This window comes from Dermacentor albipictus, chromosome 7 (genome assembly GCF_038994185.2).
Source record: "Dermacentor albipictus isolate Rhodes 1998 colony chromosome 7, USDA_Dalb.pri_finalv2, whole genome shotgun sequence".
In the NCBI taxonomy this organism is placed as follows: Eukaryota; Metazoa; Arthropoda; class Arachnida; order Ixodida; family Ixodidae; genus Dermacentor; species Dermacentor albipictus.
This window is the reverse complement of record NC_091827.1, coordinates 46,002,324-46,024,840: the sequence shown is the minus strand read 5'-3', so window position 1 is coordinate 46,024,840 and position 22,517 is coordinate 46,002,324. Positions and strand designations below refer to the sequence as shown.

Here is a 22,517-nt window from a genome sequence, read left to right as displayed (position 1 = left end):
AGGTCGAACTTCAATGCAACGAAATTCCGATATAACGAAGCAAATTACCGGTCTTACCGACCTCCTTATATAGAGGTTTAACTGTATTTTCCCTGTGTTTTGTGCACATTCCTGTCCTGTTCCCTTCGTTTCTGAAAGGGTGGTCGAACATGTCCAGCTTGCGCTCAACGTGCCAAAGTGGTCACAGACTGAGGTCAACGACTTGACATGAGAGAGCTTGCTTACCAGATGAGCTTCCTAACCTAAAAACGAAAAGGCATTTTACTTTTTAATGAAGTTATAGCACACTGAGCGTGCAGCAGTTACCTGTCCACCAGCTTGGTAATGCTGACCAGGATGCTAACATTCCCTTCAGATCTCAGACTGGACATTCTGCATAACGCAGAAAGCGTTAACCAAGTGCACTTTGAAGGCAAGCTCACACAGTTTTTTGCTCTCTCTCTCTCTACTTCAAGAAACAAAGCACTGCTGGATACTGACCTTGCCTCTGCTTGCAGTTAGCCTTTGATGCCCACTCCATCTTGAGGCACGAGTACTTTGTTTCTGGGTCACACACCAGGCACTTGGTCAGGCAGAAGTCCACAACTGAAGGGAGGCAAAATATACTGCATGTAGACGCAGTGTAGTTTTGACCGATTGTGTAACACATAGCTTTTATGTCAGACATTACAAGCTACAACAATAAAGAAAGCCAAGCGGTGCCAAAGAAGAAGACGTCACCCACAGTGATGATATTCACAGATGGGGAAAGTCAAACTCAAATCTTATGCGCGATGATATGTACAGATGAGGAAGGTTGGAATTCATATATTGTACTAACACGGAGGAAAAATTAGTGCGAGAGCAACACGAAGCCTACATACCGTATTCACTTGCATAATGATCGCACTTTTCTGTAAAAAAAAATTGACGCAAATTCAGGCGTGCGATCATTATGCGAGTACGATCATTAGGCGAGTAAATACGGTAAATTATGTGTTGAGAGTAGCTTACACTCGAATTTCTCAGGATAGTTTCAACATTTTGTTCTTTTTCATGTCGGAGGTTCCTTGTTGTGCGCCACAATTCTTGCCAAGACAGGGTTAAGAAGTGCTCACACGTGCTAACCGATTCTTCCAGCTTCCAGTGCATGCCACACTGTCCGACCGTGATAGAGATTAACTACTGCACACATACAGTCACCAGCGTCTTGCTCGCATTTTGCTTCGAGTCTTGCTTTTAAGCTCTTGGCGATGGCTTGGCTTATCAGTGTTTCGTTAGTGCACCAGAGCAGCACTGCAAGCATTCATTCTCGTACAATGCTCAACCCTAGACAGTTGCAGACACTTCTAAGCGACAAAGAAGTGATAGGAAGGTTTAACGTTGTGCTGAAGCTCTTTGGACAGTGTTAAAGCAATACCACAGGGGGTGACATGTTGGCGTAACAGAGCATGCGACATAACTGCTTCTGCTCAGGTGAAACAGCACCCTGGCAGCCATACCAGGCATTTCAGAATGCTATCATGATGAGAAGCACCATCATTGACATTGCTGGTGTCCTTACACAATGGTGCACAAGATGAAACCAAAAAGGAAATTGCAGCCTTAGGAGCTTGAAGTTTCTTGTCCACTACGCTAAGACACAGAGCTGAACAAAGCTGAACAGCAGGAACACTAGAGTTTGTGCGCATATTGCTCTTGCCAGCTGTGGAAGGTGGAACACTGCCCTGGCTCCACTGAGCCAATTGAGCAGAGCATGACAGTGTGTCCACTTAGCTTCATTTTTGCAGCTAAACTCACTGTTTGTCCATAGCTTTACTAGAAACTTTTTAGCCCAGTATGCTTGAGTCGAGCACATGCAGTTGATATTGTGACAGCACGAGAGCCCCGATGGCAAAGGCAGCGGAAGCTTAGAGTACAGTAGAACCTTGTTCATTCAGGAAAAAACACACGATCCGAAGTAACTAAAAAAATTTGGCAGACTCAACTATTGTTGACGCAACTCCGAACGCCCGTGATGCGGCCCGATTTCCGTCCATCTCCGCACATGTGATCGCTTTTCCCTTTAACTGCGGCATCGTGATGAACTCAGCTTTGCAGTTGGCACACCCATGTTGATAGAGCAAATGCAGAAAATGGGAAGACGAGTCAGTGTTGTGCAACGTGGGAAGACAGACGGTGCACTAACTAAGCACACATACTACAGCACATGGAGGAAGCTACGGCGGCTGAGCTCAAAGCGCATACGAGGCGGCCATTTTGAAGTGCCTATGGTGATATGGTAACGCAGATTTAGGGACGTACTCGATTTTAACGTGCACACAATATTTGGATCCATTTTATCGGGAAAAAAGTGTGCGCTAGATTCGAGCAAATGCGGTAATTGCTAATAAAGCAATTTCTTGACACTGGTGAGCAGTGAAGAGCGTAGCACGAAAACAGAGGCCAGCAGTCGTTCAGGTACTCACCGTACTTGATGTCTGGAACAGTGATGGAGCTCTCCGCTATGTTTGTCGACAGGATGATCTGCAGAGAGATTGAAAATAAAGTATGTACAGTGGAATCTCGATAAACAGAAATCATTTAAATAGAACTGCCTCTTAAACAGAACATCATCCTCATGGTTGGTTGGTTTTGTATTTGTGCAATTTTATTCAGCTTTGTCTGTCACTAAATGGAACTCCTGATAAACGTAGCCAATTTCCCTGGTCTCCTGAGGTTTCATTTAAAGAGAGCCCACTTTAGTACCAGCACACATAACTTGCTCCTGCATATACCTTATACGTTTGTGCAAAGGCCCCACTTTTTTTTTTTTTCAATCTTGAGAAGGTGTGGAACTTGCACGAGTGCAGGCCATTTCCGCCCAAGTTTTCTCATCATGCGCAATCCCTGTGATCCCTTTTATACCAAAAGAACGAACGCAACTGTTTCTCAGATGCATTAATTTGTTCAACGCAAATTCTCAGGTTTGTTCCGGCAGTGCGTTCACGCATACAGTTGGGCTTCATGCCATCCATGGTGTTAGATACGCCTGGAACTTAAAAGCTTTCCACAACAACTTCCAAAGACGACGCATGCCACGGGCAGTGCCATCAGGCATTTCCTTTTACTTTCTTTTCTTCAAGCATTCATTTTCTTGGGAAGAGGGTCGGGGGGATGGGGGATACTAAGTTGGGGTTGTGGCTCTCGAGTGTGCGTGGTAACCTGAACTTTCGATTATAACGGGAACAGAAAAAAATTAAATGTATCCCCACCATATGAGAACACGCAGCAACATTTCAACCTTTGCAAAAGTACAAAGCAAAACAGGCTCCTTTCCTAATCTGCAAGAACACTTCTCTGCCTCGCATGCGAATTAGAGCAACAATGGTCATGTTTGAAATTGAGACAATGTGGGGCTGTTTCCTGTGCACAGTTTCACCATGAGTGCCACATCTACATTTCTAGTGTCATTAGAAAAACGAAGTGCATTACAAAAACAAACTGCAAAATTTGCAAATTTGACTACGCCCCCATTAGTTTGGCAAACTCCTTCACGGGAATTTACAATGGTGAATTTTTTGCACATATAACCATATCGACCCCTCTTCATCACCATTCCATCATTGTTCTCTCAGTTACAATGATGAACTGAGAGTAGAGGACAACCATGTCATGGCCCTATTTAAATAATCTTTAACCAGAAATGTTTGAACAGTGAATTGAAATAGAATACAAATGTTTATTCAAGAAAATGACCCTCAAATATCAAATTGCATATTTCTCATTTGTGAAGCAACATCAAATACAAAGCTTGCATGGAGTCCGTTGGGCAAAAGATAAGAAATTGGGCTTGCACACATTGACACATGCACGTAATACCATTCCCGATAACAAGGCCAATTCACTGAAGTGCTTGAAAATTATAAAAGGCATTTTATTACCTGGAGCCTCTCGGCAATGTCAGCAATGAAATATGGGAACAACTCGATAGGTCACATAAAGTGTTGCGTTTACTGAGAGAAGCAACATGCATCATGTAGGAACAGAGTAGCAGAGACTATTCAAATAATTTGCATTTGAAATTTCAAAAATTCACAGAACCCTAGCTTTAACATTATGCAGTTACAGCCTTTCTTAAGACACCACCAGGTCAACAGCAGCTATTCAGTGTTGTGCAACTAGCGCGGAGGTCACGGCAAATGAGTGTTCTTGCTTTCCGTCAGCGTTGGCGATGGTGAGAAACCAACAAACCCTGTGCTCGGCTTCGACCAAATAAATGAACAAATAAATCATTTCGATCTTGCAAGTACCTTTCGGTGGCCCTTGGCTGGAGAGAGAAAGACAGACTGCTGTTCCTGCTGAGTCACTGTGGAGTGAAGGGGAAGCACTGTCCACCTAGAGAGAAGCACATTTATTAAAGTTGGGGAAAGGAAGAAACTAAGGCAAACAGCAAAAAAGCAGTGGCATTATTGTTTGCTCCGATTAGCAAAACCAGAGCATTTTGAGCTGTAGCGCCAGAGCATTCCGAGCTAGATTAGAATTTCGAGCTACAGTAAAGTCTGTTTGACTCTCGTTAATTAGACCATTTGGATAATTCGGGCCCGCCCTCTGGTTCCAGCAGGCCTATGCCTCACTTAATGGCATCGAGCATTCATTAATTCGGATGCATCTGGCCATGCACCAGGTAGCTTGGACAACCTTCGGAGTGTGCCGGGCACGGGGCACCACAAATGTGCCACGCAAGAGAGCGTATGCAGCACTAGCGTTCGACCGAAACAAAGCGGCCAAGTCAACACCGTGCTCGTCAGCAGGAACCGCATAGGAATGCCATTTATAACACTTTGCACCTGTTTATTGTTACTTTGGTACGACACCACGCTGGCTGCAAATTTTCAGAACTGCGTGGTCAGCAGTGATCGTGTCGATAGCTACCACGGATTCATCTTCAATGCTTTCAGCGAGAAATATTTTTATTCAGTGCACAATATGTGCAATGTCATGGCAGAAGCCGTTGACGATGAAAAGCAACTCTACTGTGGCCCGATTGCTGGCGTCAAACGCACTGGCTACATGGTAATGAATGATCAGTTGCCATCAGCTCACTGAAAAGAAATAATTGTGAAATCATGCCAAGAGAGTTTACTGCATTAACACCAGTGTTTCACGCTGCTGTTACACTGCGAAGGAAGTCGAGAAACCCTCAATGTCGTGTGTGCCTATGTGAGACAAGATGACGAAAACTGCACATCCAGCCCCGATTTTGTGCAAAATGTAAATGGGAGTTGTGGGCTTCTGCAGTAAACAATGGCATGCTGATGTAGCAAGCATCTGTTTAACATTTCCTCTACGCATTCAATAATTAAATGTATAGTTAATTCTAACGTTGTTTCCAGTCCCAGGAAATTGGAATGATCACATTATTGCTGTACTGTACCTCAGGGAAATACAGTCCTCCCGAAGCATGTCAGTGAACACAGAAATTTCTTCATAGCCTGGGAAAAAAAGAAAAGGACGCAACTGGAAAATTACTTCAAGAGGAGCAACAGTGGTCATATCACCTAGCCAGACCTATTGACAAAATGATAAAATATGAATGCCAAAGCTTAAGATCTAGTGAAGATATAGTCGCTGACTGATTTTTCGGACTCCAAAATTCAGACATGCTCGATTATTCGGTCTGCTTCGCGGCAGACCGAATAATGCTTGGAAGTCTTCTAGCATTGCATAACAAGAATATAGCAAGCTATCATTATTAATCAGGACATACAGTATGGTATACTCTTAAATGGAACACCAAATTAGTGTGCAAGGACTGATTACAGCTCGGTTGTAGTATACGAAGGTTTATAAAATATTTTTTTATCAATACAATTTCTTTTGAGTAGAATCAAATGCTTTTTTTCCTCTGAAACTAATGAATTAGTGATTCTCTGTGGTATTGCATACCAATGAGGTTCTATGTTTAATAGAGGACCTGTGCAGCGATCTTATTTATTGCATCGAAAGTTTTGCTTTCCAGTTTTTCTACAAAATGCAGAAGCACTATCCCAACTTTACTGCAGGTCAGTTATAAGGTCAAGCTGCGCGATAGGCGAAAGGATGACGCATCATGTTACTCGCGTTGCCTACAGTAAAGACAAAATTCCGCCTGCTTCGTTTCATTGTCAGGTTGGGGCGTGATATGCCCCCTGTCAAAGATTCCGCAATCTGCAGACTTGGCGCGATCCTGCAGGTAAAATTTACTGATGTGTCAGTTGGTTGACAGACTGATTTATCAATCGCCAAAGGAGCACTCTGGCTACGAGAGGCGTCGTAGGGATCGAAGGCTGGTTTGGAGTCCTCTTACTGTGCACAAATGTCACATATGTCACAATGATTCAGAGAATGGGGCCCAACTGCTGCAGGGGATAAAACCCATGACAACCCGCAACTTGTCATTTCACAACAGTTCTAAGGCACTATGCAATTAAAAAAAATGCTGCCAGGAATAATGTTGCTGTCATCATTGCTGCTAGCAGCGAGATGTTTCTGGACTTTAAGAACACTCTGTCGTGCCACTTACCGGGAAGGAAGACAAGGACAGCCCCACGATTTGGAGCAAACCTCTCCTTGTTCACATCAACCCTGCGAGGAAAGAAAAGAATTGAAGAAACTAAAATAAGATAAAACAGCAGATTCGAGTGACTGTAATGCACTTTAGCTCATTTACTGCAACAGCAGTTACTTCGATGACTCGTGCCAGACCCCAAGTTTGTGCAAAAATCCTGCATTTTTGTTTCAACTCCCCCACTGTATACAACAGTGAAAACACGAAGACAGTGAAGGCATAACAGTGACGGCAACATGACAAGGACGGCACAATAACTTTGATGGTATGACAACCATGGCACGGTGACCATGGCATGATAATGACAATGATGGCACGACAACATCGTCGACAATGCCAAGTATAACAATAATGATAGTGACACGGTAACAGCAAGATGACATTGGTACGACGAGACGTTGCAGTAAAATGCTGTTGCTATCCATATCCTATACAAGCAATGCATGGATCAGGGCCCAACTCCGAATGCTGCAGTGTAACTGAACCAGTTGGACAGGCAGACCAAGCAGACCTAGCTCAGAGTGCTTAGCCACAGTCACAGTAGAAGAAATGCCATGTTTTCCATGTCGTGCTGAAATGAATGAAGCAGCTGCAGCATTGGATGCCATGCGGCCACAGTTTGCAATACCGAGTGTTTCAGCAGCGACTCTCTCCGATCGTTAAAGGGCCCCTCACCAGGCCACATAGCAAATTTCGGTTATACGCTGGAAGTTATCTGCCCTCTAGGCAGCGTTCTTTCTGCTGCAAGAATTTTCCAAATTGGTTCATTAATAGCCGAGATAGAAATATTTCAGTGCCGTGAATCCATGATTTTATGAGGCGAGGGCCACTGCCAAGAGAGACTCCACTTGCCCCGTATAGCCCTCACCAAGCGAAATTCCTTCCCTGCATTCTTCCACATCGAAGCTCGAAGATTGGGTGACGCATACGTCACCGGCCATGCCTTCACTTTTTCTTTTTCCCCTCACTTTTCTTCTGCATTGTGCACTTGCACTGACGGCACCGTGCGTGAGCTGTCGTGTTTGTCACGTTTTGCGCGGCACACGATTTAGCGCGCTGTGCACGAGAACACCTGACCAGCAGTATAAGTCAGTGCTACACAAATACTGAGGCAGACACAAGCGGTTCATAGAGCACGATGGCGCGCTGGAACACGGTAGAAAATGGCATACTTTCGAAGGTCCGTGCACGCGACTGCACGACATGGGAACAAGCAAACAAAGCAGAAGTACATCTCTCTTGCTGCGGTGCAAAGTAAAACATGCAGACATTCGGTCTGCATGTTTTATTATTTCTCTAACTTTTATTATTTCTCTAAACGCCACCTGCAGCAGGAAACGGCAGTGCATTTGGGTTGTGGCCTATCAGAAGCACGCAATATGCTTCCTACGGTGCTATGCCGGATGCGTGGTCACACCGCTAAGTAAATGAAGATGCTCATCAGGGTCGGGTTCATGGTGACAGCTGCAGACGCAGCGTGCTGCAACACGAGATTTGCTAGCACCAGAAGAGGAAACCGACGGCGTGCAGGCATTTTCACGTGACACGGGCAGGCAAGTACCACAGGGAAGCTGCCACAGTAGGCACCTGCTGCTCTTGATCCCGCGTGCCTCAATGCTTTTCTCGTTTACAAGGGATCCAGAGACCAGAAAACGTGTCGAATTATTGTAGTGTGGCGACTTACTGAACGTTGGTGCCGAAAGGTTGCGTTTTTCAGAGATCTAATTCCCTGGTAAAAAAAGCGTAACTGTACTGGGACCCTGCCTTTGTCATACCTCGCCGGTGGCTTTGAAGCACAGAAAGAATGGTAAAGGTTAAATGTTGCATAATTCCCGTTCCCATAAGTCAGCTTTGCCGCAATACAGCGGTGTTAAGCGGCGAAGCACACGCACTGTATTGGGGTGAAGTATACCAAGATTGGAAATGGGCCACTGTCCCGTGACACAATATGTATTCCTTAATTATACACATGTGTACCTGCTGTCTCCTGCCACAGTACGAGCATTGATACACCTAATGTACTGGAGGCCTTCAGAGCTACTATGGACGTGCTTGTGTAGATTTGAGCCCTTGGGGGCTGTAAAAGGCACACATTCATTAATTCGGACTGCACAATTTTTCAGACGTTTTTGCAGCCCCTAGAGAGTCAGAAAAATTGGTCGTTGACTGTACGTAAAGCTCTAGAAAAATAATAGCAGCCGCTGCGCTCATAGTTTCAAAATGGCAGTTGATCGAAACCGGCCAGTTGCCATTTTGGAAGAGCTACAACACTGCATTTCGTTCTTTAGACGGCATTCTTAACGGAAGCTTTCAGCTAGATGCGGCAAACTGCCGGGAACAAAAATTAAGATGCCGAAAACATGATTTTGAGACCAAAGTGGTATTGAATTATAACTGCTAGCACCAGGTTTAGTGTCCTGAATTTTCTAGCAATTTGAAGGGCGAGTCCACATGTAACGGACTACTGAAACAAGGACCAATTTTTGCAGAACTATCGAGTTCATTCTAAACAGCTTTGACTATTCTATTCGTACACAGTTTGGGCTAAAAAATTATGCACATACCTCTATAGTTTGTCATGGCCAAAGTACTAAGGAATTTATGAAGTTCACAAAAACAATTATATAATACATAAGGTATCGAAATCACATTGCAGGAGTGAACTTACTTTTGTTCCACTGCTTCGATCCTGTCGAAGACCTTGATAAGACGGTGGGCAATGCGAAATGACTCTGGTGCAATACCGGGGTCTTCCGGAACAAACTCTGGAAGCTGTTGGCATGAGACAGAGGAAGACAAAGTATGTCGCTGTACAACAAAGCATGCACACTATACGTGAACCATTATTTTGCTTTTGGACAGTGATAGTTTGGACAGTGATCAGTCAAACCGCTTCTCAACACAGTCAGTGGCCCGATATGTAGAGTTAGGCCGAGTGCCCACAGATTCCTTCAGACAATAATTTGCACAAGGGGAAAGTTTCTAGAAATAGAGTTTAGCAGCTTCAAGAAACACCAAGAGCCAATAATAAATTGAGCTAATAAGACGGTGGGCAATAAGACGGTGGGCAATAAGACGGTGGGCAATAAGACGGTGGGACGGTGGGTGGACGAGGGTCCCAAAGTCTTCGACTTTGGGACCCTCGTCTGTAAAACAAAAATGTAACCGTTTCTTTGTTTGTAATGAATAAACTTGATTTGATTTGATTTGAGCTAGATTGAAATATTAGGCTCCTGTAACAAATAATTTTTTCTTGGTAGTGAGAAAAGAGCTTTTACGAGAGCAAGAAAATGACAAAATTTAAATTGCAGTGGCCCCATATACTTTGGATTATGGTATCCCTCATGTGACATCGGCCTTGACCGCACAGCGGTATAGAGGGGGTGGTCACATGGAGATCACGTCAATTCGTCTGTTCTCGCATGGGCCATTCAAATTGAGAAGCAGCAGCGAGGCCATTGGTGGCAATTTTCGATGCAACAAAGTCATATATTGGCACAGAGTGAATGTCGGTAAACTTCTGGACAAATAACGTATCAATCTAGGTCGGCTTCCTATTTTCCTTTGGTGGCCCTTCGAAAACACCAAAGTGCCGACTCCACCAGAAACGTGGGGTCAAAGTCTAGTGACAACACCAGAGTACTTACCTCGCCCAGCGTACGCAGGCTGTCGATGTAGTACTCCCTGACCTCCTTCATCTTGCCTGGAATTTCAATGATTGGCGCCGGCTCCAGATGCTCAAACAGCGACGACGAGAAGTACTCTGCAAAGTAGTCTACGTTGATCGTGGCCGACATAAGGATAACCTGCAATTGATGCACCGTAGACACAAGATTGAAACAAATGTACAGATTCGTGCTTAGAGTCCTGTGGAAGAAAAAAGAATCTTTGGATTTGGTGCAGTACTGCATCAACAATTATACCGTGCACCTTTTTCCTGCCTGTGCGTTACAAGTGAATGCAAAACAAAAAAAAAATGTGTTGGCATATTTACAACAAACTGATGTGCTGCAACAAATTTTTATAATGAAATCAACTAAGCTTAGCTGAAAGCTAAATTCAAGGATGGTTAAGCAGTGCATAACACTTCAGGATTTTCAAGACTTTGAAAATGTCACATTCATATTCAAAGGTTTACAACAGCTTTCAAGGGCCGCTTTGAACGCTGGTTAACTATCGATTCAAAGTTTGGTACCCAAGCCTCTTTTGCATTCTGTCCCAATCGAAATGTGGCCATCGCAGCAGGCGATAAAACCTGCGGCCTTGCGCTCACAGCTTAGCAGCAGAAACCCACATGCGACGGGTTAGGCTGCAGGCTTGAAGGAAAGTACTCTGAAAGTACTGAAGGAAGGCACTCGACTGACCTTGACACCGCGAGAGTTGGACCGCAGGAACTTGCGCACGACCAGCAGGAGGAAGTCCGTTTCTTGGTCTCTTTCATGCACCTGGTGGGAAGAGAGTCACGAAAAATAACGACAAAGAAAAAAAAAAGCAACTTGTAAGCCCCAACACAGGCAAGCTCGGATAACGAAATCAGGGGACGCATCAGAGCAGACAGCCTAACAGTGTACCAAGAAGAGCAGGCAGCATTCGCTGCCCAACAGAGTGAGCAGAAAGGAAATGAGTTAAATTAATTCACCACAAACAACTGAACATGCCCCAGAAGGCACTCCTTCACTAGTGTTATTTTGAATAGTGAGCCCGCAATTAAACGGAGAACTCTACTGCAGCACGAAACGATGGCCTAGTGTTCATCACAATGCTCCCTTTATACTGCAGAGCATTGTGAAAGCTGGTTTTCTGGAATAGCAGAATTGAGCAGATCGCAGCATCGGTTTTTTTCATCAACAGCAGCGCATGCTGTTGACGGCAATGCTATAGCAGTACAAAAGCTCCATGAGAAATTGCAGAAGCTTCACCACTGCTATCACCAAATTGCTTTATTTAACAGCAACAAAACTCCTACAAGTCTGACGAATTCTAAAGGCCCTGTGATGTTAAACACAGACATAAGGCGGGTCTGTTACAGTTAATGTTGCCATCAAGAGATGGTGCCACCAGTGCACATCCACACATGTGGGTTCTCTGAAATAAAGGCCAGTTTCAGTTCGTCTATGGCTTGGAGCACATATATATATCGTAGGGTACAGGAGATACCAAAGACCATTCCCACCACACTAGGCTTTCAAATGTGCATGCATGACAATTATCCACACGTTCAGCTTTCCATCATTCAACTTTCCAGCATCGAAGCTGCAACATCACGAGGCACAGAATGCTGTACACAAAGAGCAGCTCACCTCATCTATAATCACGTGTGTGTAATCATTCATGTCCTTCTTGCCGATGAGCTTCTCCAACAGCACGCCCGTCGTCACATACGCCAGTCTCGTATCAGCCGACGTCTGGTTGTCCATGCCGACCTGCAAGTCACCAGCAAAAGGGAATCGGCAAAGAGAATAATGAGATGCGAAGGAGCACATTTTTCGCTAGTCAATCGCACGCAGGGAACAAACAATTGGCACTGAATAACACTGCCAAGGCTAATCTTTCACACAAATACTCAAGAAACTGCCAACCCCAAGAACTCTGTGGCAGAATGCCGAAGCTGGAAGACACTCCTCTTTGAACCGGCCGCAACGGTGCTAGCCTTCCAGCGCAGGTGTGGTTCCACACCTGCTGCCGTGGCACTGAGCGACGCTGGCTCACACTCCCAGCGATAACCTTGTACATGTAGAGAAATACCCAAGAAAATGGCAGAGGGATGGCCATCTCACTAGCCTACCCGGTAAAGCACCGCACGCATAATGTGCAAGGTGTGGCTTCAGATCCTGTGTGCAGCAAGTCGTCTTTCAATGCAATTAGCATCCTTGGGATATTTCATGCACTTTCCGATATAGTTGCCTGGATCTATAACAGTTTTCCTTTCACACCAACTTTGGTCACTCGCTACGCGCCATTGGGTATGTCCCATGGGTTCTTTGTCACTGGGTGTGTGTGGTTCTTCAACCGACTTCTTTGATACCAACTTGAATCACTAAGATAGAGTGCCAATCACAATAATATCGGCAATCATTTGCAATGGATCGGTGCGCTACCAATTTTCCTCCCCTCCAAAACACACGCTCGGGACTACTACATGGTTAGAAAACGGCTAGAGTGATTACATGTCGCACTTCCACTTAACTACACGTAACAGGCATTTGTTCCTGTTCACATTCAGGTTTACGTGAGTGGTACATATAAGCCCCTTAATCAACCGTACACCTAACTCGAGCATACTTTGCAACATAAACATCGCCCATGGTTCAGTACAAATCGTCATCGCTGCAGGATAGGTTGCTGTTGTCGCCCCCATTACCTAGGGAACCAGTAGCGCAATCTGTTGAATTTCTTTTGCGTCTTCAAGCTCTGCACGGCGATGCAAAACCGTCTCTGCATGCATGAGAAAGCGCCGGTTGGGTGTTCACCGAAGTGACATGCTACCGTATTCTAAGTGAAGGAGTTTTGCTTCTATGGCAAATTATGGTTTCCTGCTGGGACATCCCTGTGGGTTTGAATTAGGCAAAAAGTCGAATTAACAGGAATCAAATTAACGGGAGTCGACCGCATTCAGCAATTCACCGTATCGTAGTTCAACAACTATAGTGAGGATGAAGGCAAAGACGGTGATAATCTGGTGGAGGAAGCGTCCCCCGCACCTGGTATCCGACGATGCTGCCCAGCGTCCACTGGCGCTCCTGGCACACGCGGCGTGCTACGCTGATGGCTGCGATTCGGCGCGGCTGCGTCACCACGATGTTGCAGTGGACCCCCATGGAGGCGCAGTGGTCCAGCACAAACTGGGGCACCTGCGTTGTCTTGCCGCAACCCGTGGCTCCCCGGATGACCACTGTGGAGTATGTGTCCACCATTCGCAGCACCTGCCGCAAGAAGGCACGTGAAAAATCACCTCAAGGCATTTTTTTTTCTCTACTTAATGCAGCCTTACCACCACAGAGCGAACAATCAACAATATGGTAATTTCCTAACCTTTTTTGAAATAGGAACGGCAACGAAATTTTACTTTAGCTAAATGGCTTACAAGTGAGTAGTTATGTGCTGCCTAAGCATTCTGGCAAAGTTTCACAGCTGGCGATTGCCTATTTTTTTTTATAAACACCCTGCAAGCGAAGCACCTTAGCTAACGACGTGGGCCCCTTTCGATTGGCAGATATGACGGAGGCCTCGGAGACGTCCAGCACGCCATGGAAGTGCCGCTTAATTTCCGAGGCCATGCCCAGGGCTCTGCATTCATTGAACACTCTTTCTGTATCAGCTTCGGCAAGCAGTTATGACAGCGTCTTCTTGTTTGAGCATAACGAATGTCTATTTCTTCTAGCTTCTTCTTACATGTTCTCTCGTACTTCATACACAACATTTCGTAGAGAAGCTGCCCTAGATATATGCCATTTGGAACTAGGCATGTTACACAGTCCAAAATGTCACTGCAGTTGGCTTTATCAAGTTAAACTCTGAATATCATAATTTTAAAAATTTTTGCTACTTTAGCATCCCAAAGCTACATAGCGGGCTATAAATGTACTCCGTAATAGGGGCTCCGGATTTAACTTCGATCCCCTGGGTTTCTTTAGGGTACACACAAGACACGATACACGAGCATTCTTACATTCCCCTCCCATCTAAATGCAGCCGTGGTAAGCCGAGAACAAAAGCAGGAATTAGTCCAGAATAAGAACACTAGCTGGGTGTTTCGTACGCAACAAGTCATTAGAAAATTAGAGAAATACCGGCAATGAAGTGGGCTCATCAAAAGTGACGATAACTCATGGTGAGCCGATACTGTCAAAATCCCAAGCCAGCAGCAACAAAAATTTCGAATGTCAAAAAAGCCTAGCTTCCGATAGTGTGGATATAGTGCAGCCTCCAGTTCCCATTTGATGTACGAGTGGATTTACGACGAAAAGCTCACATAGAGAAACGTTTTGGCAATGCAACTGAGAAAAACTTGGCCATTTACTTAAGCCTGACCTGAGCACATGCCCTTTTGTGGGATACACACATACTACTTTTTTTAGCAATGACATACCTTCAGAGGCAGCACACAAACAGCCGCAAGCAGATAATGACAAGCAATGTTTTTTTTTTTGGATCACAGAGACTTTCCCAGCGACTCTGATGTTGCCAGATGTAACCTGCTTCAGGAACCTACCCGAGAAAAGTTGCTTGAAGGAAGTATCCCTCTAGTGTCTATTTCTTTTTAGAGAACTTTGAACGGAAAGTGTGGAAAACTGTTTTGTCAACAAACTTTTTCATAAACTTGATGCAACATTTGTAAAATAATATGAGCATGTATTCGAAAAGCTTACGGAAAATTCTCGAGGTCTGGCAGGTTTGCACACAGCAATTTATAAACCCGTTTTACATGCGATAAGCATTCTTTTGGGAACTATGCGCACTTTTACATACATTCATTCGTAACTTCTTTCATGCCGACTTGGGTCCCTGGGTTTGTGCCACTGAGAATATGCCGCTCTTCAATGAAAAAGAAAAAGCAGCAGAAGAGGAGTCTGGCATCTCCGCAAGCCTCATCAATTCCTTCAATGAACCCTCTGCACTTGTACGACATCTGACATCACAACTCTGTCTCGTTAATTTCATCATTATAATCATAACATGTAAAACATGTCATCACCAATTACACTCCCCTCATAAGAAAGACTGCCAATTGCATAAACACTGTCAATCATCTCCAAAGGATGGATGTACCGCCAAATTTTTTTCCCCCCCGATTATCCCCGCTATCATCCGACAGTTCCAGAAAGACAAGAAGCTTTCAACTGCCCCACAACATTGTGGGGACGTCACTGACATCTTCCTTGCACTCCATGATTGGCAGGTCCATGTTCGGCACGTGCGCCCGCTGGCAGTAGGTGGCGTAGATCTGCTGGGTGCTCTCCACCGCCAAGTCCGAAAGGGCGGCAGACTGGCCGGCCTGAGACCCCGCAACGGCGAGGAGATCGTCGCCCACAGCATCCCCGGGTCGCCTCGATGGTCCTGCCTGGTCCACTGGCTCCAACTGATTGGCAGCGAGATAAAAGTAGGACAGCGTCAACAAAGCCACGGGCACACACAAAAAGCCTGGCATCACCATTTACAGCAAAGCGCTGCTGACACGTTCCTTAGGGGATCGTCCGCAGGAAAGAATGCATGAGCAGGGAAAACAATGTCTGAAAACACCTGCAGTAGCAATATAGAAGAGGCAGAAAGCTGCTCTCGCACAACACTTTATTTGAACTTCAATAGAAAAAAGACAAACCTTGAGAAATATCTAAATTAAGAGTACTGAACAAACAATCGAAAACCCTGGAGGCGACTTTTTAATGGCAACACGTGACGGTAAATGTAGTCGACGCCGACAAGTGAGGCAGCATCAGTGATGCATCATTGCTGTTGGACTTAACAACGAAATGGGAAGCTAATACACATGATCCTATGGCAATTAAATGAGACTCATTTGATAGCATAAGAAATGGGAAAACATAACAAACAGGAACATATCAATAAGCTTCTGCTGCAGTACGTCATTAAAATGACTAACAGGGAACTCTGGCACTGTAATCATGCAGCTACCATGGGAATAACGAATAGGACAAGATTTCGTCTTAACTTAGTACTAATAGCTTATGGCATTATTTATTATACTTTACCTTTCTAAATTTCTAGGCGATTGTCATTTTGTAAACACCACAAGGCAATACATTTTTGCACACATACGTAACAATTGTAAACTACTGCCTTCCTAATGCAATACATTTGTTAGAAATAGTCCATTTGTGCAAAGTCACAGACCTGTTTGAAGTCAGAAGGCCAGAGTTCAAAACAAATCCATGTACTACTACTCATTTTTATGTTGGCTCAACTGTTATGCTCACAGCTCTCGCAAGCTAGTAGTGCTAGAGTTCTCTCCAGTGATTTTTGTAGGAAACTCTGCGGGGCAAGACACCTGTGCTTCAGTCTTGAAGCACACGAATGGAGAAAAACACACCTGCTTCAACAGCTGCAGCTCCTTCTCCTGGTATTCTTTGGCATAGTTCGTTCCACTGGAGCTGCAAAAGTGCACAGTTCAGCGTTAGAGAAGCCCAACCAGCCACCATGTCCACCAACAAGCCTCGAATAAATGATCCTCCCCGTCCACACTTCCGTCTTGCAGACTCCACGCAATGCGGCAAGGACTTGAGGCATGCATAAGCCAATCAATTACAAGAACCAGCTGGGTGTGCCAGAGAAGGGAGGTGGGTGAACCTACTCTGTGCTACAAATCCTTTCATAAAGCATCCCCTCGGTTAATGTTATGCGGAGGGCAATCACAGAAGGTCAACAGAGGATACATTCTTCCGATTTCTTTCTCTTGCTGAGTGTTATGACTATGCTTTTTCAACACTGAATAATGCCAGTGAGATGGAGCATAGGCCATATGGAGGGTCACCGCCCGCAGTCACCCATCCCCCTCGCTCAAGAAAAGTATTCACTACTATAAGGAGTACGCAATGACATCACTGAAGCCACCACATATTTGTAAAGTTCTCGCAGAAAGAGACTTCAATTTGGGGCAACCTAATAAGTGCAAGTTTGTTTCTGCGGCTTCAAGCCCTGTTGTATTGGGGTAATTCTGGCTTTTACGCTTAGAATAGTTCCAGCTACCTCTAACAACCCAATGTGAAGAGACATGACATCGCACTCTCAAGCAATACACACACACACATCTTAGCAGACCACTTGCAGAATTTTGGGGTGGGGGGGGGGGATACATTCATTGAAAGTCATCGCACTCCAGTGTGTTCCCAATTCTGAAGTAAAGGTTTTGCGGGGCTCCTTTAGGAGATAGAGAGACGGCAGTTCGGAATAGATACAAAATACAGGTACAGTGCTCATAAATTTAAATTGGAAAAGCAACAACCACCTTCTATGCGTAATTACATGAAAGTGTGATATGTAATTGCTCTGTAGCCAGTTCAAAAAAATGTATTAGTCCCAAGTGTACGCTTTGGAGTACTCTAAATTAAGCCCCCCATTACAAATACTAATGCATGGGAGTAGTTTCGGAACTGTTTGCACCTGAATTAAGGAGCACTGCACTTTATTTACTGGAGTGAATTAGGAGAAAAAAATTTAGTCACACTTCCGCATTTTCTCTGGCTCTGAACTCTTTTACAGTGACAGCAGCACTACTGTCAAGAGGTGGGTCCTGCCATCTCTTCAAGAACAACTTCTTTGCGATGTGCATGTCATCCCCGTCTGCTAATGTGTTGCCTGTCGTAACCTCCCAAAATACACGCCTCGGATTCTCCTATTCCTCTCGCCACTGCATAGTCAGGACCTCGAATTTGGCAGTCTTGATGCCACAAGGTGACATATGAGGGTTTACTGGCCAATTGCTTGCACCCAAGCTTGTGTACTAAGCAATGCCTGCTGTTAAAAAATAAAGGATGTTCCATGCCCACTGTCTTCGCTTTGAGTGGAACTGGCTAACACTCACTGGGATAGTACCGTACACAAAAAACACGATACCCAAGTGGGTGGGAAGGTTGTTGCCACAGTAGCGTGCTTGGCAAATCACCACACCTGTAATGCGGAAGATGCGGGTTTGGCTCTCACCTGTAGCAATCGTCTTTTTCGTCCCCTTTTATTACGCTTTATTTTACCATTTCTATATTTCACCTAACCGTAACAACTACTTTCCCCTATGTTTGCTCTGGCTTCAATGTCTTTCTCTGCATGGCTGTGACTAACAAAAAAAATCTAGCCCCTCGGATACTCTTGCTCTTCTTGCTCGTCACAGTATGTGATTAGTTATTTGAACGTCCGTCACTTACAATGCTCTTTTTGGCTGCTCGAGGGCTTTGATGTCGTCAGACGATGGCTCTGGCAGAACAAAGAGCTTCTGGTTCGACGCGACCTTCTTAACAGTCTTTGTGGCGCTGAAGACTGTCAGTATGTCGTCGAGCGTGATCTGGGCCGCCGTCTTCTCGGCCATGGCGGCTGCCGGGGTTCCCAGCTGAAGCAGAATGCGATTGCAGTCTTACGAACAGCTGAAAGTTGTGCACGTTGGATTCGTTCTACGGAAAGGCAGGTGTGCAAGCACGGACACAAGAGAATTGAGAACAACAACTTCAGCATCAACACTTGTGTTGTCCTTCTCTCTTAAACCAAAAGCCACTCCAAATGGAGCTGAAAAACCAAATCAATAGCAGCAATACAGATGGCTTCTTGTGACCGGTGATGTGAATGCCCTTCTATTAGCATTGGGGGAAGTAAAGGGACACTGCGCACAAAATCAGTCTAGACTGATGAAGTACACCTACAAATCTTTACGTTTGCCAATTTCACGGTAACAGGTCGATTATTAGAAGGCTGTTGTGGCTTAGTACAAGTTCTCAAAACATGCCAAGGGCAATCTTAGGCTCTTTAAGAATGCAATGCAGTTAATCTTTACCAAAAAAAAAAAATTTATCCAGGCCCGAGCAGCCACCGATGTCGCAGCAAGTTGGTGCGGCAACCGTCAAGGCAGCAGTCCCGCCTGTCCACATTTGTGTATTTCCTCTGGCTTAACAAGCCTTTCCTTATGGGTGAGAGTCAAAGGTGAGCCTCAAACTCCCTTACCCCGAGTACATACCTTTCGTGGATAACGTACAAACTTCAATAACAATTAACACCTTTATACACAGCACGGAAGGTGAACCAAATGACAAGCAACGCATTATTTTTAGACAGTAACAAAGTTGTTGCCGATTTCCCCCGCTTGGGTAACTTAAAGAAAGCAGGTACAAAGCGCTTGCCTTCGTCGTTCTTTTGGTCCCTGTCTATGCATGCGCTGTAAGTAATGTTTCAAACCATCTAATGTCCTTTCACTCACTTGAAAGGGTATGACAAGAGACTGATTGGTAAACTTCTCTCAAACCGAATTTACTTTTTCTTTTTGCATAACATGATGCAACATTCGTAAAATCGTAACTTGAGCCCAGGTTCATAAACCTTACAGGAAATTTGGGAGAGTTTATAGGTATTTAATAACCAAGCCATTTCCTTCAAATAAATAGAAATGAGAGTGTTGGAAGACCACTTCACCAGTCAAAAGTGGCTCGCAAAGCTGAATTCACAAGACAGGCTCAATTGCCAATTTAAATCAGCAGAAAAGAGCAACAATGCTGCGCTGCAAAAGAATCTTGCCACTAGCAAGCTCGTCGGTGACATGCCTGCGTGTGGCACAATTCAGTGACACAGCGCCTCGTCACAGTCACCAACGAGCTGAATCAGCATTTCAGTCCATCATGCGTATCTGGCTTCCGTTTAGTCCATGAAGTAAGGAAAGAAACTATAAAGAAGTCTGACATCACACAGAAAGGCTTCCCACACGGCAGACTCAGTCCGCTATGTTCAGCTCCCAGTAGATTTAAATCGAAGTGCACCGGTTCAGGCACTTTGCCAACCGTGCCGCACACATTTTTTTCCTTACATGCTGCGGCACTTTGGCAATTTCTTGTTATGTATATACTTGTCTTCTTTGCAACATGCGGGTGACGCAGCCGCGTGTTGCTATGGCACCTGTTGTCTCTTTAAGAGGAGCACGTGTTGAACAGAGAAGTGGGCAAAATTAAGAGCTGCTGGGTCAGAATCTTATATTTTGCCGACTTTGGCAGGCTTCAATTTTATCGCTCCCTCTTAGATTCTTTCCTTTGTCAATGCATTAGTCCCCATGAAAAACAAGCTTGCGGGTAGCACATATGAAAAAAAAATTATATATATGTATATCAATATCAGTTAGGCAAGAAAGAGTACCTCACCCCCCACACTGAAGGGATACGCCGTTTCATACTTAACAGGCAACACTACGGAAGCTATGCAAGCAGTGCGGACGTAAAAGTCACACTCCATGCATTTCGCAGTACAGCTGGTTTTGATCTGCGACACTTCCTAGGGAACGGTCCCTTCACATACTTCAACTGCAACTTGTGGACCACAAAGGCGACACCAAAATCGCATATCTGTGCATTCTGTAAGCAAGGTTGTTATGTTTTGGTCATGAGCGCAAGTGGAGAACTGCAACCGCTGATCGTAGAAACGTCACACCACTTGTTCAATCTGCGACATATTTTGTGCAATGATTAGGCCATATTTTGTGGCATAAAAGGTGCGAGACCTAATGTTACAATGAATCACATGATGCAATACCTGCATCTTTCTTTCATATGCAACGCAGAATTTCTTGTAGTGTTGCTTGCTCATATGTGAAATGAGAGTATGGTTTCTGGCTATGCCACTGCATAAAGATGCCCTGAAGTTGGGAGATGAGTTACTGTGAACCTCCAGAGGTATCAAAAAATATTAACAATACAAAGGTCACCCTGTCTAACAGAATAGTATTAGCTCCAGTTGCTTGAGGCTGGAACTGAGTGATTGATAACGTCAAACTTCTCAGCTTTGAAGCACGGCATAAGTTAAAGGCTCTGGCATCCGAAGCTTGAGATTTTTTTCATACATATAACTCTTGAGATAAACGCTTAAACATATGTGAACACAAAGCAAATAAGTGTGTCTACAACAAAGAACATTAGTTGCCTTTCACTGACAACCTTTTGCACTGCAACAATATATTTTATTGTTGCACACCTACTTACCTAAAAAACTGAAAGTGCATGCGTCATTGGTATAACCCCGCACTTGTCGCCACACAGTGCTGACAGTCGCAGACAAAATGGCGCCATGCGTTTGCAACGCGAGCCTGTTAGTCGTCTGCTACCAACACTCATCGAAACTGCGGTGTAGAAAGTAGTTTTCATGCTACACTATTGCTAAAAAAAATGGCTTCGTGTAGGCGGGCAGGGCTACACCTTTTCTATACCAGCTAAAAAGGAAAAAAAGAAAGCCCTAGTGTCTAACGTACGTTGCCTAGAAGCACAGGCACCGCCATTCACGTATAATGAATGTAGCAACTCACATGTAACATGTCACTATCTCATTCTAAAAGAACATACCTCCACACTTTTACCTAATATTGCCACAATACCGCGCAATTGCTCGCCCACAACAACTTCAGGAACTGACTTGCGTAGTGACAACAAACATTCCGCGTCTTTTGACTTGATAACCGAGCAAGCAAATCCGCATGCCACGAGCGTGCGGGTCGACTGACATTTGAAGCCACCACAACAACCTACCAAGTCGCTCGCTAAAGCTGCGCGCGACTTGGTAGTTTTACGAAGTGTTCCTGGTAGTTTTACATGTCATTCGACGCTCAACGCCGTAACGCTCTTTCATTTCTTGAATGAACTGGTTAGTTGAAAGTACGGAAGTCAGACAAACCCAAAGAAACTAAAACAAAGAAGACAACGAGAAAAGGCGTAACTCGCAACCGTTTCAAGCAATCACTCTCCCTAATGAGATAAATTATCAAGATGATACGCAAAAATCTATAAGTCGCTCATGCACGACAGCTGCACCGTGAGCATTGTATGGAAAGAACATGTCAAACGTTCTTGCACTACTCACGCGCAGTCTTGATGTCGAGGGCGAATTCACTCGCACAGACGTTCAGTGGCGCTCACTCGTTGAATATGACACATTGGGGAACTTTTCAATAGCCGCGTTCAACACAAATCCACAACTTTACCGCCACAACCTACACGCACCCATGCACCATGCGAGTAACCGAACGGCCCGAACCATAGCCTCCTATTTACCCGAACCCGACACTGAGCCCTCTGGCGGCAAAACAAAAGCGAAACTCACTTGATCACCCGTAGTACAGAATGGTACAGATCAGTGGAGAAACCCTCCAGTAAGTTCCGTACTGACGTCCTAAAATCGGGGTATCAAAAACGTTGCGTTGTATACGGTAGCATTATGTTACGCACAGTTCGGCTTGTCGCGCAGTGATTACGCCACAATT

General features: G+C 44.8%; 1 protein-coding gene across 3 annotated transcripts in view; it reads right to left on the bottom strand.

The window, feature by feature from the left end:
- Nucleotides 1-22,517, bottom strand: part of LOC139047963 (ATP-dependent RNA helicase TDRD9-like) — an 89,684-nt gene that overhangs the window by 43,501 nt on the left and 23,666 nt on the right. For 2 of the 3 annotated variants that reach the window (XM_070522185.1, XM_070522186.1), the window contains exons 3-15: nt 18,445-18,626; nt 16,617-16,677; nt 15,441-15,647; nt 13,270-13,491; nt 11,869-11,991; nt 10,933-11,013; nt 10,216-10,374; nt 9,237-9,340; nt 6,524-6,585; nt 5,396-5,453; nt 4,272-4,356; nt 2,448-2,505; nt 481-585 (exon numbers count right to left, since the gene is read on the bottom strand). In XM_070522185.1, the coding sequence (XP_070378286.1) occupies nt 481-585; nt 2,448-2,505; nt 4,272-4,356; nt 5,396-5,453; nt 6,524-6,585; nt 9,237-9,340; nt 10,216-10,374; nt 10,933-11,013; nt 11,869-11,991; nt 13,270-13,491; nt 15,441-15,647; nt 16,617-16,677; nt 18,445-18,626 (1,507 nt within the window). Of the gene's footprint in view, nt 1-480; nt 586-2,447; nt 2,506-4,271; nt 4,357-5,395; nt 5,454-6,523; nt 6,586-9,236; nt 9,341-10,215; nt 10,375-10,932; nt 11,014-11,868; nt 11,992-13,269; nt 13,492-15,440; nt 15,648-16,616; nt 16,678-18,444; nt 18,627-22,117; nt 22,431-22,517 lie in introns of those variants that run through there. The other variant, XM_070522187.1, reaches the window with a different exon arrangement.